The sequence below is a fragment of the Carettochelys insculpta genome, chromosome 32 (genome assembly GCF_033958435.1).
Source record: "Carettochelys insculpta isolate YL-2023 chromosome 32, ASM3395843v1, whole genome shotgun sequence".
Lineage (NCBI taxonomy): Eukaryota > Metazoa > Chordata > Testudines > Carettochelyidae > Carettochelys > Carettochelys insculpta.
The window spans coordinates 4,490,828-4,508,228 of record NC_134168.1 but is presented as its reverse complement, the minus strand read 5'-3'; the positions used below and the strand labels follow the sequence as shown (position 1 = coordinate 4,508,228).

The window sequence follows — 17,401 nt, the reverse complement described above, 5'->3', positions numbered from 1 at the left end:
AGCTCCCACAAGGCCCTGCTCCCTCTGGAACTACAGCTCCCACAAGGCCCTGCTCCCACTGCAACTACAGCTCCCACAAGGCCCTGCTTCCTCTGGAACTACAGCTCCCACAAGGCCCTGCTTCCTCTGGAACTACAGCTCCCACAAGGCCCTGCTCCCTCTAACACTGCAGCTCCCACAAGGCCCTGCTCCCACTGCAACTACAGCTCCCACAAGGCCCTGCTTCCTCTGGAACTACAGCTCCCACAAGGCCCTGCTCCCACTGCAACTACAGCTCCCACAAGGCCCTGCTCCCACTGCAACTACAGCTCCCACAAGGCCCTGCTCCCTCTGGCACTGCCGCTCCCACAAGGCCCTGCTCCCTCTGGCACTGCCGCTCCCACAAGGCCCTGCTCCCACTGCAACTACAGCTCCCACAATGCCCTGCTCCCTCTGGTCCTGCAGCTCCCACAATGCCCTGCTCTCACTGCAACTACAGCTCCCACAATGCCCTTCTCAGACTCTCGCGCGACTCACGTCAATTAAGGCTCAAGGCCCCGCCCCTGACCCCGCCCACCGCAGCGCCGGCGGTCAGATCCTGCAGGGAGCAAAGCGAGATCAGGTCTGGGGGCCTTGTGGGTGCGGTGAGCAGAAGCCAGGGAGCAGGGCTGGCTGGGGGACGGGGGCGCCGTGGGGCAGGAGCCAGGGCTGGCTTGGGGGAGCACTGTGAGGCAGGAGCCAGGGCTGGCTGGGGGCGGGGGCACCGTGGGGCAGGAGCCAGGGCTGGCTGGGGGGCGGGGGCGCCGTGGGGCAGGAGCCAGGGCTGGCTTGGGGGGGGGGGCACCGTGGGGCAGGAGCCAGGGCTGGCTTGGGGGGGGGGGGGCACCGTGGGGCAGGAGCCAGGGCTGGCTTGGGGGGGGGGGGGGGCACCGTGGGGCAGGAGCCAGGGCTGGCTGGGGAGGGGCACCGTGGGGCAGGAGCATGGGCTGGCTGTGGGGGGGCACCGTGGGGCAGGAGCATGGGCTGGCTGGGGCGGGGGGGGGGGGGGGGGGCGCCGTGGACAGGATCCAGGGGTGGCTGGGGGAGCGCCATGGGGCAGGAGGCCCGGCAGGTGCATACCAGGGGCACGTTGGTGAATCTCTACCCCTCGCCCCACAGAGGCGGCGATGCCGGCAGGCGCCATTGAGGTGGAGGCAAAGTTCGTGGCCGGGCCGGGCACTGAGGCCCAGTTGGCAGCACTGGGGGCGGAGCCGGCCGGGAGCTCCTCTTTCCGTGACCGCTACTACGACAGCCCCGACCTGCGCCTCACGCTGGCCGACCACTGGCTGCGGCTCCGCCAGGGTGCCGGCTGGGAGCTCAAGTGCCCCCCAGAGCCACACGCCCAAGCCGCCAGCCTTGCCCGGGAGCCGCCAGCAGGGGGCGCCGGAGCCGCCAGCCACATGCTGGGTGCCATGTTCCCACCCCCCCGGGCCAGGGCCACCACCTACGAGGAGCTGACGAGCCCAGGCGCCATCGTGGGCCGGCTGTGCCAGGTGCTGGGCGTGGCTCCGGCGCCCGGCTGGGAGGAGGTGCCGGGCGCGGTGGCTGGGCTGGTGCAGGAGTTTGCCAGCTTCGTGACCCACCGCCGCAGCTACCGCCTGGGGGCCCTGCGCGTGGACCTGGACCGGGCAGATTTTGGCTACGCCGTGGCCGAGGTGGAGGCGGTGGTGGCAGACCCGGGGCTGTGCCGGCCGCCCGCCAAGCGGTGATGCAGCTGAGGGAGGCGCTGGGTGAGTGGCCGGGCATAGCCCCAGGCTGGCCCCCACCCCCAGCAGGGGCGCCCCCCCTCCCCCTGCCCAAGCTAATGTGGTTCTCTCCCCCCTCCAGGGCTCGACGGGGCCACGCACGTGCCAGGCAAAATGAGCGTCTACCTGCAGCGCCATCGGCCCAGCCACTACCAGGCCCTGCTGCGGGCGGGGGTGCTGGCTGGAGCCCCCCAGGGCTCGGCCCCCCCCACCCTAGCGCCAGGCCAGCCCCCAGCGCCTGGCTGAGACCTGCCGCCAGGCCACGCTGGAGCGCCCCCAGCCACTGGCTGAGATGGGCCCAGTCGGGGTCCCCCTTTCTCTGCCCCCCTTCCCCAGCCAGGCCAAACTGGAGAGCCCCTGGCCACTGGCTGAGATGGGCTGGGTTGGGGCCCCCTTCCTCTGCCAGGCCCTGCTGGAGAGCCCCCAGCCACTGGCTGAGACCTCCCAGGAGGGGGCCCCCCCTTCTCTGCCCCCCCCAGCCAGGCCATGCTGGAGAGCCCCCAGCCACTGGATGAGACCTGCCGGGTCGGGGTCCCCCCTTCTCTGCCCCTGCCCCACCCAGGCCATGCTGGAGAGCCCTTGGCCATTGGCTGAGACTTGCCGGGTTGGGGACCCCCCCAGCACCAGGCCACAGCTCGAAGCCAGCAGCCGTGGCTGAGACATGGCGGCCAAGGGCCAGGGTCTCGAGGGGGTATGACCCTCCCTGCCCCCCACCCCTGTGAACACCAGGGGTGGGGGATACCAGCCAGGGAGACTTCCACCCCCACACCTACAGTCAGAGGGGGGCACTGAGGCCCGAGGCGCCCCCCCCCCCCCCCGAGAGCAGCCTGGGGGGCAGGGCCAGGGAGCCAGCCTGCGGCCGTCCCCGTACATAGGAGGCCCTGGTCTACGCCAGGGCTAAGGGATCCCCCAGCACAGCAGAGCACACCCCCCGCAAGCCGGAGAGCCAGAGCTGAGCTGAGCTGAGCTTTATTCTCCAGCAATATTCAGACCGTAGGAGAGAGGCGGGGGTGGGGGGGGTCAGGAGTCACTCCACGGCCACGGGGGGGTTGCGTGGGGGGGGTCAGGAGGCGCTCTCCGGCTGCTGGAGGGGGCGGGCGGGGGCTACCGCCTCTTGCGGAAACCTGGAACAGGAAGAAGCAGCCCGTGTGAAACAGCTCAGAATGGGGGTGAGGGGGTGAGAAAACCCAGGCGTCCCACCCCGAGCCCAGAGGGGACCCAGGCATCTGGGGCTGCCCCCTCCCCCACAGCCCAGAGGGAACCCAGGCATCCTGGCCCTGGGGACCAGGCACCCAGCTGGCTGCTAAGCGGAACTCCCTGCAGCTGGGTTTTGGAGCGGGGGGGGTGACACACAACGACTTTCACTCACCCTTCCTCCTGCCCCTCTTTGCACTTATCTTCTTCCTCCTCTTCTTGGGGGGACTCAGGCCCTGGCACAGGAGGGGACAATTACACAGGTGCTCCCAACCCCAGCTGGCACACTGTGCCACCCTCTGCTCCCCTGGCCGGCACACTGCGCCGCTCAGTCCCCCTCTCTGGCCGGCACACTGTGCCACCCTCTGCTCCCCTGGCCGGCACACTGCGCCGCTCAGTCCCCCTCTCTGGCCAGCACACTGGGCCACCCTCTGCTCCCCTGGCCGGCACACTGCGCCGCTCAGTCCCCCTCTCTGGCCAGCACACTGCGCCGCTCAGTCCCCCTCTCTGGCCGGCACACTGCGCCGCCTCACCTCTGCAGCAGGGGCCACCCCGGTCAAGGCGCTGATGTCACCAAAGTGGGTCAGGGAGTGAAGCTGGGCCCCCAGCTCAGCCGCCCGGCGCCTCTGGGCCTTCTCCCGCCGGCTCACGTTCAGCCGCACCAGCATGGCTTCCTCATAGTGCTGCCTGTGGGAATGCAACGGCTCTCACCACTGCACTCCACTGCCCGGGCCTCGCTCCCGCCCTCACCAGCCCCCCCCTGTCCCCCCCAGCACCGGGGAGAACCCAGGAGTCCTGGCTCCCGGCCCCACTGCCCTCCCAGAGCCGGGGAGAACCCAGGAGTCCTGGCTCCCAGCCCTGCTCTAACCACCAGCCCCCCACTGCCCTCCCAGAGCCGGGGAGAACCCAGGAGTCCTGGCTCCCGGCCCCACACCTGTGCTCCTCCTCGCGGCTCTGCCTGGTGGGGTGCAGGTAGCGGCCCTCGCGGATCTCCTCAGGGGCGTCTGAGAACTGCTCCTTCAGCTCCCGGATGACGGAGCTGCTCAGCGCTCGCTTCTGGGCCTGCTCCAGGGCTTTCCTCTCCCGCTCGGCCTCCGTCTCGTCTGTGGGGGGCAGCTGTCACCGGGGGGGGGGGGGACGCGGGGACCCCTCCCCCACTGGGGCCAATCTGCGCCCACCTCTGGGGGGGGGGGGGCACGGGAGTCCAGGCAGCCAGCACTTACCATAATGCACTGGGACCAGCCGAGGTGGGATGTATTTCCGGGGCCCCCCCTTGGCCGGTGGCGTCTTCCCCACAGTTCTGCCTTCGGCGTCTCCCTCCTCTTCCTCGCCCGAGTCACTCAGCTTCCAGAGACAACGCAGCCTGTCAATCACAGGCCAGCCCCGCCCCCCACCCAGGGGCCTGGGGGAGAACCCCGGAGTCCTGCCCCGCCCCCCTCACCTTGCTCATCAGGTTCCCGGGGGCCGGCTTGAATCGAAGCGGATTGTCATCCCCCTGCAATGAGAATGACCGGGGGGGGGGGTCAGTGGGGGGCCTGGCCCCCCCCGTGCCCCCCACACCCCAAGGCCCACGACTCACCCACAGCGCCCGTCACGGCCGCCTTCGCCAGCTTGTCCAGCTGGTACCGCAGCTTCTGCTCGATGGGCCGCATCTTCTCCAGCACCTGGGGGGCAGGGAGTCAGAGGGGACAGAGCCTGCCCCCCTAGGAGCCACCCCACCCCCCAGGAGTCCTGGCTCCCAGCCCCTGCTCTAACCCCCAGCCCCCCCAGAGCCGGGGAGAACCCAGGAGTCCTGGCTCCCGGCCCCCCCCGCTCTAACCACTAGCCCCCACTGCCCTCCCAGAGCCGGGGAGAACCCAGGAGTCCTGGCTCCCGGCCCCCCCCACTCTAACCACTAGCGCCCACTGCCCTCCCAGAGCCGGGGAAAACCCAGGAGTCCTGGCTCCCGGCCCCCCGCTCTAACCACCAGCCCCCACTGCCCTCCCAGAGCCGTGGAGAACCCAGGAGTCCTGGCTCCCGGCCCTGCTCTAACCACCAGCCCCCACTGCCCTCCCAGAGCCGTGGAGAACCCAGGAGTCCTGGCTCCTGGCCCCACAAGTCCTGGGGACACTCCACAATCACCCCATGAGCAGCCCCAGGCCCCGTCCCCGCACCGTGCGGATCTCCACCAGGCGCAGCAGGGCCGGCTGGGCCACCAGCGTCCGGCCCCAGCTCCTCCGCAGCAGCACCTGGGCCAAGTCCAGCAGGTAGAACAGCAGCAACTGGGCCTTCAGCTCCAGGAAGCTCAGCCCCTGGGGGCGGCAGGCGTCAGGGGGCGCAGATGGGGGACCCCCAGGGAGAGACAGGGGAGATCCCGGGCGGGGCTCTGGGGCTGGGGGGATCCCAGGGGGCTCTGGGGCTGGGCCCAGGGTGCTGGGGGGGAGACACCCCGGGGGATCCCTGGGGCTGGGCCCATCGGTTTGGGGGGGAGACACCCCGGGGGATCCCTGGGGCTGGGCCCATCGGTTTTGGGGGGGAGACACCCCGGGGGATCCCTGGGGCTGGGCCCATCGGTTCGGGGGGGGGACCCCGGGGGATCCCTGGGGCTGGGCCCATCGGTTCGGGGGGGGGACCCCCGGGGCTCCGCCCCCCGTCTCACCTTCTCCGTGGGGAAGGCGCTGGCCCGGACCCTCTGCAGCAGCTCCCGCACGTGGGCCGTGACTGCGACCACCTGGGGGTCAGAGGGGGGTGAGTGGGGGGCGGGCACGTCCCCGAGCCGGGGGCGGGGGGGGGGGGGGTCGGCGTCTCACCTGCTCCTGGAGTGACCGCAGCAGGGCCAGCGCGGAGGGCAGGTCAGACACCACCTGCTCCTTCGGGGGGGGGGGGGGGGGGTAGGAGAAATGTCAATCCGAGGCGGGCCCCGCCCCCCGGCCAGGGAACCCAGGCGTCCGGGCTCAACACCCGTCCTCTGCCAGCCGGCCTCCCCTATCCCCCGGGGGCACCCAGGCGTCCGGGTTCTGACCCCCCATCCCGAAATCTCCCGGGGGGACCCAGGCGTCCGGGCTCCCCCCCCCCCAACAAATCATCCGGGGGGACCCAGGCGTCCGAGCTCCAGCCCCCCCCATCCCCCCGGGGGGAACCCAGGCGTCCGAGCTCCAGCCCCCCCACATCCCCCCGGGGGACCCAGGCGTCCGAGCTCCAACCCCCCCCATCCCCCCGGGGGGACCCCAGGCGTCCGAGCTCCAGCCCCCACACATCCCCCCGGGGGGACCCAGGCGTCCGGGCTCCGCCGCCCCCATCCCCCCGGAGGACCCAGGCGTCCGAGCTCCAGCCCCCCCCATCCCCCCCGGGGGGACCCAGGCGTCCGAGCTCCAGCCCCCCCCACATCCCCCCCGGGGGGACCCAGGCGTCCGAGCTCCAGCCCCCCCACATCCCCCCGGGAGGACCCAGGCGTCCGAGCTCCAGCCCCCCCACATCCCCCCGGGAGGACCCAGGCGTCCGGGCTCCGCCCCCCTGACCCGCAGCCGAGGCTCCGCGGCGTCCATCCCGCCGCCTGGGCAGACACGTGGCGCCGCCGCTTCCGCCCCGCTGCCCCTCGGCCAATCAGCGCCGCGCTTCCGCCTCGCTCGAGCGGCCGCGGCCATCAGAGACGGGGCTGGTCCCCCTCCCTCGCGGCCTCAGCGGGTGGACGGTGCGGTGGGAACCAGCCAATCAGAGCTCCGCACCCGCCTCGGCTCCCAACTCAGCCAATCAGCTGCGGGATGGGGGGGGCAAATAACGGCCCAATCAGCGGCTGCGAGGGGTGGGCTGATGGGAATTGACAGAGAAGCTTACGGGGGGCGGGGGGGGGCGCTTTGTTGTCTCTCCCTCCCCACCCCCCAGAGTCCTGGACCCCCCCGCTACCCCCCCCGCAGAGAACCCAGGAGTCCTGGTCCCCCCCCCGCCACTCACCCCCCCCCGCAGAGAACCCAGGAGTCCTGCCCCCCCCCCCCCGCCACTCACCCCCCCCCCTCAGAGAACCCAGGAGTCCTGGTCCCCCCCACAGGTACTCCCCCCCCGCAGAGAACCCAGGAGTCCTGGCCCCCCCCCCCGCCACTCACCCCCCCCCCTCAGAGAACCCAGGAGTCCTGGCTCCCCCCACAGGTACTCCCCCCCCGCAGAGAACCCAGGAGTCCTGGCTCCCCCCCTGCCACTCACCCCCTCCCCCCACAGAGAACCCAGGAGTCCTGGCTCCCCCCCCCAGCCCACTCACCCCCCCTCCTGCAGAGAACCCAGGAGTCCTGGCTCCCCCCCGGCCACTCACCCCCCCCCCGCAGAGAACCCAGGAGTCCTGCCCCCCCCCGGCCACTCACCCCCCCCCGCAGAGAACCCAGGAGTCCTGGTCCCCCCCCCGCCACTCACCACCCCCCCCCCGAGAACCCAGGAGTCCTGGCTCCCCCCCCCCCGCCACTCACCCCCCCCCTGCAGAGAACCCAGGAGTCCTGGCCCCCCCCCCCCCGGCCACTCACCCCCCCCGCAGAGAACCCAGGAGTCCTGGCTCCCCCCCCGCCACTCACCCCCCCCCCGCAGAGAACCCAGGAGTCCTGGCCCCCCCCCCCCCCGGCCACTCACCCCCCCGCCAGAGAACCCAGGAGTCCTGGTCCCCCCCCCGCCACTCACCCCCCCCCCGCAGAGAACCCAGGAGTCCTGGCCCCCCCCCCGCCACTCACCCCCCCCCGCAGAGAACCCAGGAGTCCTGGCTCCCCCCACAGGTACTCCCCCTATGCAGAGAACCCAGGAGTCCTGGTCCCCCCCCCGCCACTCACCACCCCCCCCCCCCCGAGAACCCAGGAGTCCTGGCTCCCCCCCCCCGCCACTCACCCCCCCCCCCCGCAGAGAACCCAGGAGTTCTGGCTCCCCCCCTGCCACTCACCCCCCCCCGCAGAGAACCCAGGAGTCCTGGTCCCCCCACACCACTCACCTCCCCCCGCAGAGAACCCAGGAGTCCTGGCTCCCCCCCTGCCACTCACCCCCCCCCCACAGAGAACCCAGGAGTCCTGGCTCCCCCCCCAGCCACTCACCCCCCCTCCTGCAGAGAACCCAGGAGTCCTGGCTCCCCCCCGGCCACTCACCCCCCCCCCGCAGAGAACCCAGGAGTCCTGGCTCCCCCCCTGCCACTCACCCCCCCCCCCCAGAGAACCCAGGAGTCCTGGCTCCCCCCCAGCCACTCACCCCCCCGCCCTCAGAGAACCCAGGAGTCCTGGTCCCCCCCTGCCACTCACCCCCCCCCCCCCCGAGAACCCAGGAGTCCTGGCTCCCCCTCCCCTGCCACTCACCCCCCCCCGCAGAGAACCCAGGAGTCCTGGCTCCCCCCCAGCCACTCCCCCACCCCGCAGAGAACCCAGGAGTCCTGGCTCCTCCCAACCCCCCGCCCCAGCAAACCCGGCAGATCTGGGGGGCATATTCTTATGTCTCATATTTACCCAGAAATGTCCGTCAGGGCTTGTGGGGCAAATCCGGGCTGGGGGGCGGAGTCTGGGGCTGGGGGGATCTGGGCTGTCCCACACATTGTGGGGTGTCTGGCAGTCCTGCCTGGGAGCAGGAGGTCCCAACTTCGACCCCCCCCCCGCCTGGGTTTGGGACCCCCTTGGGATCTGTGCCCCCAGGGAGGGGCGGGTGAGCGTTGCCTAGTGGTTAAAGCAGCCTCTTTCCAGCCCCACCTTTGGGTTCTGTGCCCCCCTCCGTGTTGACCCCTGACCCACAGCTGCCGGGGGAAATCAGTGTCCTGCTCGCAACTAGCCTGAACCCCCGAGCGAGGGGCGCCCCGAACGGCTGCGTCTCAGCCGCCGCCCGGCCCGCCAGGCAGCCCCTCGGGCGGTGCGAAGTCCTCGCCCGGGGGTGCCCCCACCCTCCCGTCGCCTTCCGGCCTGGACCCCGCCCGCCCCCCACCTGGCGCGGTGCCTTCGACGCTGCCCGGCAGAACGGCGGCACCGCCTCAACCTCCGTGCCCGGGAGTGCCGCCACCGCGGCGCCGGGAGAGGCCTGTCTCCCTCGGGCTGCCCGGGGAGCTTGAGGACGAAGGTCCCTCCGCCTGCGCCCTCGCTCCAGCAGCGTCTCTGGTAGGAACGGAGCCCGGACGCCAGAGGCTGAAGAGATGGGGGACCCCGCCGGCACGCGAGCTCGTTCTCTCCTCGGGCGGTGAATTCAGGACCGGCCCGGCGTGCTGGGTGGGGTCGGAGATCTGGTTTGGGCCTGGAGGAACCGGTGTGGCTCTGGGGAGGTGGGTTTTCCTTTCCGACCAAAGCCACCGGCGCTCTCGGTTGCCGTCTGGCGTCGCGGCTGACGGACCCCCGAAGACAAGCTGCAGGCGCCCGGCCGGCCTTTGGCTTCGGCGCCACCTCCACCGGGACGTCCGCCCGGCTGAAGGAACCTGCTCCCCGTCCGGCTTGGCCGACTCGTTGATGGCGACCCAGAGGCCTCCGTCCCACCGCTGCGGGAAGGACGAGGACCTTCACCAGATGTTCTCAGGAGGGACCAGGGCGGCCACCGGCACGGCGCGGATCCTCGGTGCTGAGGCTCGAGGGGGACGAGGCAGCCCTCAAGGAGAACGGTGCTGGAGCCCAGCCTGGTGGGACGAGGGGTGAGGAGAAGGTCGGGGAACGTCCGGAGACCAGAAGGACCCAGAGCTCCCCAACGGAGGCCACATCCACCCACCCGCTGCCCGAGAGGCGCTCGCCCAAGGGGGCTGCCCCGATGGACACTTTGACCCCGGCGCCGCCTCCACCGGGACGTCCGCCCGGCTGAAGGAACCTGCTCCCCGTCCGGCTTGGCCGACTCGTTGATGGCAACCCAGAGGCCTCCGTCCCACCGCTGCGGGAAGGACGAGGACCTTCACCAGATGTTCTCAGGAGGGACCAGGGCGGCCACCGGCACGGCGCGGATCCTCGGTGCTGAGGCTCGAGGGGGACGAGGCAGCCCTCAAGGAGAACGGTGCTGGAGCCCAGCCTGGTGGGACGAGGGGTGAGGAGAAGGTCGGGGAACGTCCGGAGACCAGAAGGACCCAGGGCTCCCCAACGGAGGCCACATCCACCCACCCGCTGCCCGAGAGGCGCTCGCCCAAGGGGGCTGCCCCGATGGACACTGTGACCCCGGCGCCGCCTCCACCGGGACGTCCGCCCGGCTGAAGGCACCGGGTACCCCTCCAGCTGGGCCGACAGACGGAGCCGAACGGCTTTTCTCCTGGGCTCCTGGTCACGTCTCGTGGGCTTCGCGGGCTCGGCCCTCAGCTGGTGAGCACCCAGGGGGTTGAGCCGCCCGCGGAAGGAACTATGGGGAGCTCCGGTGGGCCAAGGGGGCAGGGCAGCCCTGCCTGGCAGCCGGCCGGCCCTGGCACCCCTGCCCCACGGCTCCGGCCAGGTGAGGGATCTCCCAGGAATGGGCGGCGGACAATGGGAATTCCTCGCCCCGCGGGAATGTGCCTGGCCATTGTTCCAGCCCAGCCAGAGAATCCAGGGGGCAGCCGGCCAGGGCCACCCACAGCCTCCACCCCGGCCTCTGCCCCCCAGCCCTGCCGTGTCCCTCCATCTTCACCCCCAGCCTCTGCCCCCCAAGCCCTGGGTCCCGCCCCCCAGCCCTGCCGCTGCCCCTCCTTCCTGACCCACCGCGCTTGGCTCTCTGTCCCCCCGGCTCTGCGGGTGGCCCTGGCCGGCTGCCCCCTGGATTCTCTGGCTGGGCTGGAACAATGGCCAGGCACATTCCGCGGGGCGAGGAATTCCCATTGTCTGCCGCCCATTCCTGGGAGATCCCTCACCTGGCCGGAGCCGTGGGGCAGGGGTGCCAGGGCCGGCCGGCTGCCAGGCAGGGCTTCCCTCCTGCCCTTCACCTGCCTAGCTCCCGCCGCCTCCAGCCTGGACCACCTGCGCATAGCTGTGAGAGCCAGCAGGTCCGCTTAGTGGGGGGGGGGTTAGTGGTTAGAGCAGGGGCTTGGGAGCCAGGACTCCTGGGTTCTCTGTGGCTCTGGGAGGGCAGTGGGGGTTGGTGGTTAGAGCAGGGCCGGGAGCCAGGACTCCTGGGTTCTCTGTGGCTCTGGGTGGGCAGTGGGGGTTGGTGGTTAGAGCAGGGCCGGGAGCCAGGACTCCTGGGTTCTCCCCGGCTCTGGGAGGGCAGTGGGGGCTGGTGGTTAGAGCAGGGCCGGGAGCCAGGACTCCTGGGTTCTCCCCGGCTCTGGGAGGGCAGTGGGGGCTGGTGGTTAGAGCAGGGGGCTGGGGAGCCAGGACTCCTGGGTTATCCCTGGGTCTGGGGGGGCAGTAGGGGCTGGTGGTTAGAGCAGGGGGCTGGGAGCCAGGACTCCTGGGTTATCCCTGGGTCTGGGGGGGCAGTAGGGGCTGGTGGTTAGAGCAGGGGCTGGGAGCCAGGACTCCTGGTTCTCCTCGGCTCTGGGAGGGCAGTGGGGGCTGGTGGTTAGAGCAGGGCCGGGAGCCAGGACTCCTGGGTTCTCCCCGCGCTCTGGGAGTGCAGTGGGGGCTGGTGGTTAGAGCAGGGGCCGGGAGCCAGGACTCCTGGGTTCTCCCCGGCTCTGGGAGGGCAGTGGGGGCTGGTGGTTCGAGCAGGGGGCTGGGAGCCAGGACTCCTGGGTTCTCCCCGGCTCTGGGAGGGCAGTGGGGGCTGGTGGTTAGAGCAGGGGGGCCGGGAGCCAGGACTCCTGGGTTCTCCCTGGCGCTGGAGGGCAGTGGGGGCTGGTGGTTAGAGCAGGGGGGCCGGGAGCCAGGACTCCTGGGTTCTCCCCGGCTCTGGGAGGGCAGTGGGGGCTGGTGGTTAGAGCAGGGGGCCGGGAGCCAGGACTCCTGGGTTCTCCCCGGCTCTGGGAGGGCAGTGGGGGCTGGTGGTTAGAGCAGGGGGCCGGGAGCCAGGACTCCTGGGTTCTCCCCGGCTCTGGGAGGGCAGTGGGGGCTGGTGGTTCGAGCAGGGGGCCGGGAGCCAGGACTCCTGGGTTCTCCCCGGCTCTGGGAGGGCAGTGGGGGCTGGTGGTTAGAGCAGGGGGGCCGGGAGCCAGGACTCCTGGGTTCTCCCTGGCGCTGGAGGGCAGTGGGGGCTGGTGGTTAGAGCAGGGGGGCCGGGAGCCAGGACTCCTGGGTTCTCCCCGGCTCTGGGAGGGCAGTGGGGGCTGGTGGTTAGAGCAGGGGGCCGGGAGCCAGGACTCCTGGGTTCTCCCCGGCTCTGGGAGGACAGTGGGGGCTGGTGGTTCGAGCAGGGGGCCGGGAGCCAGGACTCCTGGGTTCTCCCTGGCGCTGGAGGGCAGTGGGGGGCTGGTGGTTAGAGCAGGGGGGCCGGGAGCCAGGACTCCTGGGTTCTCCCCGGCTCTGGGGTGGGCAGTGGGGGCTGGTGGTTAGAGCAGGGGCCGGGAGCCAGGACTCCTGGGTTCTCCCCGGCTCTGGTGGGCAGTGGGGGCTGGTGGTTAGAGCAGGGGCCGGGAGCCGGACTCCTGGGTTCTATTTTTGGCACTGGTGACTATTAATACGGCCAGGCCTATATAAGGCCAGGATCTGGGCAAGGTGACCCTGCGTCCTCCTTGCTATTGTGTGTCCCCCTTTGTTAGGCAGGGATTGAGTGTCGGGGCAGGAGGGGGCCGGCCGGGGGGCCTGGGAGGCTAAGATTCCCATGAGCTGGGGGGAGACCAGTGCCGGGCTTTGGTCTGTGTCCCCAGCTGAGGCCTGGGATGGGGGGACAGATCGGGGGGGGGCTCTGGTGGGCATAGGGTTAACCCCTGGGAACTCCTGGCACTCAGCACAGCCCCCCCGCCCCGTGCCCACAGCCACGCGTCCGGCATTCCAGCCAGACACCTGCCACCAGCTCTGCCCCCCCCACGGCCACCTGTCTCTTGTTGTCTGAGCCGCGCTGGGGGCCCGGCAGTGGGGATGGAACCCAGGAGTCCTGGCTCCCGGCCCCCCCGCTCTAACCACCAGCCCCCACTGCCCACCAGAGCCGGGGAGAACCCAGGAGTCCTGGCTCCCGGCCCCCCCGCTCTAACCACCAGCCCCCACTGGTCCCCCAGAGCTGGGGAGAACCCAGGAGTCCTGGCTCCCGGCCCCCCCGCTCTAACCACCAGCCCCCACTGCCCCCCTAGAGCCGGGGAGAACCCAGGAGTCCTGGCTCCCGGCCCCCCTGCTCTAACCACCAGCCCCCACTGGTCCCCCAGAGCCGGGGAGAACCCAGGAGTCCTGGCTCCCAGCCCCCTGCTCTAACCACCAGCCCCCACTGCCCCCCCAGACCCAGGGATAACCCAGGAGTCCTGGCTCCCGGCCCCCCCGCTCTAACCACCAGCCCCCACTGGTCCCCCAGAGCCGGGGAGAACCCAGGACTCCTGGCTCCCAGCCCCCTGCTCTAACCACCAGCCCCCACTGCCCCCCTAGAGCCAGGGAGAACCCAGGAGTCCTGGCTCCCGGCCCCCCGCTCTAACCACCAGCCCCCACTGCCCCCCCAGAGCCGGGGCGAACCCAGGAGTCCTGGCTCCTGGCCCCCTGCTCTAACCACCAGCCCCCACTGCCCCCCCAGAGCCGGGGAGAACCCAGGAGTCCTGGCTCCCGGCCCCTGCTCTAACCACCAGCCCCCACTGCCCCCCCAGAGCCGGGGAGAACCCAGGAGTCCTGGCTCCCGGCCCCTGCACAAAGGCGATCTCTAAAGAGACCTGTTTCCATGGAAACTTGAGCTTGCCGTTACCATCCCATAATATCCCCCCATGCTGATGCAGGATGAACCAAGGTGCCTCACTGTACCCCCCCCCGTCCCCCCCCCCAGCTGCTGTACAGAACCCTATGCTCCTGTGAGGGGCAGGGGCTGTGATGCGGGAGTGGGGGCACCGTGGGGCTGGGGGCAGGGGCTGTGGGGTGGGAGTGGGGGGTACTGGCAGGGCTGGGGGCAGGGGCCGTGGGGCGGGAGTGGGGGGTACTGGCAGGGCTGGGGGCAGGGGCCGTGGGGCGGGAGTGGGGGGTACTGGCAGGGCTGGGGGGCAGGGGCCGTGGGGTGGGAGTGGGGGGTACTGGCAGGGCTGGGGGCAGGGGCCGTGGGGCGGGAGTGGGGGGTACTGGCAGGGCTGGGGGCAGGGGCCGTGGGGCGGGAGTGGGGGGTACTGGCAGGGCTGGGGGCAGGGGCCGTGGGGTGGGAGTGGGGGTACTGGCAGGGCTGGGGGGCAGGGGACATAAGGGCAGGAGTGAGAGGTACCGGCAGGGCCGTGGGGCAGGGGACGGGATTGGGGGCTGGGGGTCAGGCCCGGGCAGGGGCAGCCCCACGCGTTGTCCCCGTGTCCGCGCCCCCCGGCACTGGCACGCGAAGCTCTCGGCCTGGGGGTATTTCGGGCTCCCCCTCCCCCACCCCGAACCTGTTCCCATTCTTCATCGTGCCAGAACAATGACGAGAGCTCCCAATTGTTCCGGGTGGGGGCAGGGCGCACAATGGGGGGGGTTGGCCAGGGCGGGGCGGGGGCTATATAGCTGGGACCCCTCCTCGGCCGCCCCTCCATACCCCCAGCCCTGTCGGCGTGAGGTACGCAGCCCTGGGGCCTGGGGGTTGGGGGGCAGGGCTCTGGTGGGGCTGGGAGCTGTGGGGCAGGGGGCTGTGAGGAGTTATGGGCAGGGCTCTGGTGGGGCTGGGAGCTGTGGGGCAGGGGGCTGTGAGGAGTTATGGGGCAGGGCTCTCGTGGGGACATGGAACCGGGGGGGTTGTATGGGGTCGGGGCAGGGGGATGTGGGGTGGCCGTGAGGATAGGGAGCACGGGGCGAGGAGGGAGAAGGGCGGAAGGGGACAAGCAGCGTTAGGGGGCTCCGTGGGGGAAGCGGGGGGTGGCTGGGCAGAGGGGGATGTGTGGGGAGAGATTGCCGGGAGGCGTGGGGGGGGGGGGCTGTCTCCGTCCCCTGCTGGTGGGGTGCAGGACCTGCGGAGGGAGAGTTCTCACAGTGGGGTACGCAGCTGGGCCCCTCTGACCCTGCTCCCTCTGCCCCACAGGACTCCAGCCCCACGGCAGCCAGCCTGACCCACCGCCTTCCTCTCTCGTAGGATCGCTAGAGCAAAAGATAAAGTACGTTGGCGATGTGGCTGGCTCTGGGTTGGGGGCGTGGGGGACTGGGTACACTGGGACCCCTCCTCTGGCACAGACATGCGGCTGGCTCTGGGGTGGTGCTGGGAACACAGGGACCCCTCCTCTGGCACAGACATGCGGCTGGCTCTGGGGTGGTGCTGGGTACACGGGGACCCCTCTGGCACAGAGATGCGGCTGGCTCTGGGGTGGGGCTGGGAACACGGGGACCCCTCCTCTGGCACAGAGTTGCGTCTGGCTCTGGGGTGGGGCTGGGAACACGGGGACCCCTCTGGCACAGAGATGCGGCTGGCTCTGGGGTGGGGCTGGGAACACAGGGACCCCTCTGGCACAGAGATGCGGCTGGCTCTGGGGTGGGGCTGGGAACACGGGGACCCCTCTGGCACAGAGATGCAGCTGGCTCTGGGGTGGTGCTGGGTACAAGGGGACTCCTCTGGCACAGAGATGCGGCTGGCTCTGGGGTGGGGCTGGGAACACGGGGACCCCTCCTCTGGCACAGAGATGCAGCTGGCTCTGTGGTGGGGCTGGGAACACGGGGACCCCTCCTCTGGCACAGAGATGCGGCTGGCTCTGGGGTGGGGCGTGGGGCTGGGTGCACAAGGACCCCTCAGCACGAGGGGGCTGCACCCCAGGTAGCCGCTGGAGGGGCGTGGGGCGCTCACCCCCTGTCTCCGCTGCCCAGCGCCCGCCATGTCGGAGGTGGAGATGGCCGAGTTCGGGACGGCCGCCCCCTACCTGCGCCAGTCGGAGAAGCAGCGGATCGAGGCGCAGACGCGGCCCTTCGACATGAAGAAGGATATCTTCGTGCCTGACACCAAGGAGGAGTTCGTCAAGGCCAAAGTCCTGTCCCGGGAGGGTGGCAAAATCACCGCAGAGACTGAGCATGGTCAGGTGCGGTGGCGGGGTGACTCCCCCTGCCTGCCCCCCACCAGAGTACCCCCTACTGGTGCCTTCAACCCCGCAGCCCCCATCCACACGCTCCTCAAACTCTTCCACCACCACTCCAGACTCCCCTCCCTGGCCCTCTTTGAGCTTGGTCCCCACCTCATTAAGCTCCGTGTTCGGGGGCGGTGGTTATGGCTGGGGGTACAGTTAAGGTTATGGGTGTAATTAAGATTATTGGTTTGACTAGGAGGCAGAGTTAAGGTTAAGGTCATGACTGTGGGTGTAATTAAGGTTATTGGTTTGAGTAGGAGGTAGAGTTAAGGTTAAGGCTGTGACTGTGGATGTAATTAAGGTTATTGGTATGAGTAGAAGGTAGAATTAAGGTTAAGGTTATGGCTGTGGGTGTAACTAAGGTTTTTGGTATGAGTAGGAGGCAGCATTAAGGTTAAGGTTATGGCTGTGGGTGTAATTAAGGTTATTGGTATGAGTAGGAGGTAGAGTTAAGGTTAAGGTTATGGCTGTGGGTGTAACTAAGGTTTTTGGTATGAGTAGGCGGCAGAGTTAAGGTTAAGGCTGTGACTGTGGGTGTAATTAAGGTTATTGGTATGAGTAGGAGATACAGTTAAGGTTAAGGTTATGGCTGTGGGTGTAATTAAGGTTATTGGTATGAGTAGGAGGTAGAGTTAAGGTTAAGGTTATGGCTGTGGGTGTAACTAAGGTTTTTGGTATGAGTAGGCGGCAGAGTTAAGGTTAAGGTTATGGCTGTGGGTGTAATTAAGGTTATTGGTATGAGTAGGCGGCAGAGTTAAGGTTAAGGCTGTGACTGTGGGTGTAATTAAGGTTATTGGTATGAGTAGGAGATACAGTTAAGGTTAAGGTCATGGCTGTGGGTGTAGTTAAGGTTATTTTAATGGTTAGCGGGCACCATTAAGGGTAGGATTAAATCCCTAGCTGTCAGCATGTTCTGGCAGGTGTTGTTGGAGGTGGAGAAGACGTGGAGCAGGGGGGTTCCTGAAGCCATAACTCTGTGTTCCCGCAGACGATGACGGTGAAGGAGGACCAGATCATGCAGCAGAACCCGCCCAAGTTCGACAAGATCGAGGACATGGCCATGCTGACCTTCCTGCACGAGCCGGCCGTGCTCTACAACCTCAAGGAGCGATACGCCGCCTGGATGATCTACGTGAGTTGCGGAAGTGAGGGGGCTGACGGGCTCTGAGTGCTTCCCTTCCCTTTCTTCCCCAGGTGGGGGAGGGACCCCTTGTGGGGCCACTGGTCCTGTGTCAGGCCTGTGGTATTTCTGGGAGCTCTAGAGCCGAGGGAGATAGAGACCTTCTGGAACCATTATTTCTGGGAGCTCTAGATCTTGAGGCAATGGAGCTGTTCTGGAGCCAGTGTTTCTGGAAGCTCTAGAACCGGCGGCAGTGGAGCTGTTCTGGAGCCAGACGTTCTATATCGGGAGAGTTTAGAGCCCTTCCCAATCCCTGGCTCTGTGCTGGGGGTAGAACCACTT

General features: G+C 69.4%; 3 protein-coding genes across 5 annotated transcripts in view; 2 read left to right on the top strand and 1 right to left on the bottom strand.

Annotated features, from left to right (window-relative positions):
- Positions 1-556: 556 nt before the first annotated feature.
- THTPA (thiamine triphosphatase) lies at positions 557-2,590 on the top strand. The gene is given in 4 exon segments (XM_074982804.1): positions 557-601; positions 1,138-1,683; positions 1,686-1,748; positions 1,846-2,590. Coding segments are annotated over 3 exon segments (765 nt in total). The 5' UTR covers positions 557-601; positions 1,138-1,145; the 3' UTR covers positions 2,010-2,590.
- Positions 2,591-2,716: 126 nt separating this feature from the next.
- NGDN (neuroguidin) lies at positions 2,717-6,754 on the bottom strand. Its single transcript, XM_074982803.1, has 11 exons — positions 6,455-6,754; positions 5,747-5,806; positions 5,596-5,667; positions 5,111-5,248; positions 4,539-4,621; positions 4,399-4,453; positions 4,181-4,301; positions 3,892-4,060; positions 3,491-3,644; positions 3,133-3,193; positions 2,717-2,887 (listed from the first exon to the last, which is right to left on the bottom strand). The coding sequence occupies exons 1-11, from the start codon at positions 6,578-6,580 to the stop codon at positions 2,868-2,870; spliced, it is 1,059 nt and encodes a 352-aa protein (XP_074838904.1). The 5' UTR covers positions 6,581-6,754; the 3' UTR covers positions 2,717-2,867.
- A 1,734-nt stretch (positions 6,755-8,488) lies between these two features.
- LOC142005103 (myosin-7) overlaps positions 8,489-17,401 on the top strand; it is a 31,250-nt gene continuing 22,337 nt past the window's right edge. The window contains exons 1-4 of one of the 3 annotated variants that reach the window (XM_074982800.1): positions 8,489-10,204; positions 14,913-14,985; positions 15,686-15,894; positions 16,928-17,071. In XM_074982800.1, coding sequence (XP_074838901.1) covers positions 15,694-15,894; positions 16,928-17,071 — 345 coding nt within the window. In that variant the 5' untranslated portion in view covers positions 8,489-10,204; positions 14,913-14,985; positions 15,686-15,693. Of the gene's footprint in view, positions 10,205-14,416; positions 14,454-14,834; positions 14,986-15,685; positions 15,895-16,927; positions 17,072-17,401 lie in introns of those variants that run through there. The other 2 variants (XM_074982801.1, XM_074982799.1) reach the window with 2 other exon arrangements.

What these genes read in the sequence shown, in the direction of transcription:
- NGDN (XM_074982803.1), bottom strand. Translation starts at nt 6,580, where the DNA reads ATGGCCGCGGCCGCTCGAGCGAGGCGGAAGCGCGGCGCTGATTGGCCG. An exon ending in CCGCGGAGCCTCGGCTGCGG is followed by an intron (nt 5,807 to 6,454) that starts GTCAGGGGGGCG and finishes CCCCCCCCGAAG; the next exon opens with GAGCAGGTGGTGTCTGACCT. An exon ending in GCGCCTTCCCCACGGAGAAG is followed by an intron (nt 5,249 to 5,595) that starts GTGAGACGGGGG and finishes TGCCGCCCCCAG; the next exon opens with GGGCTGAGCTTCCTGGAGCT.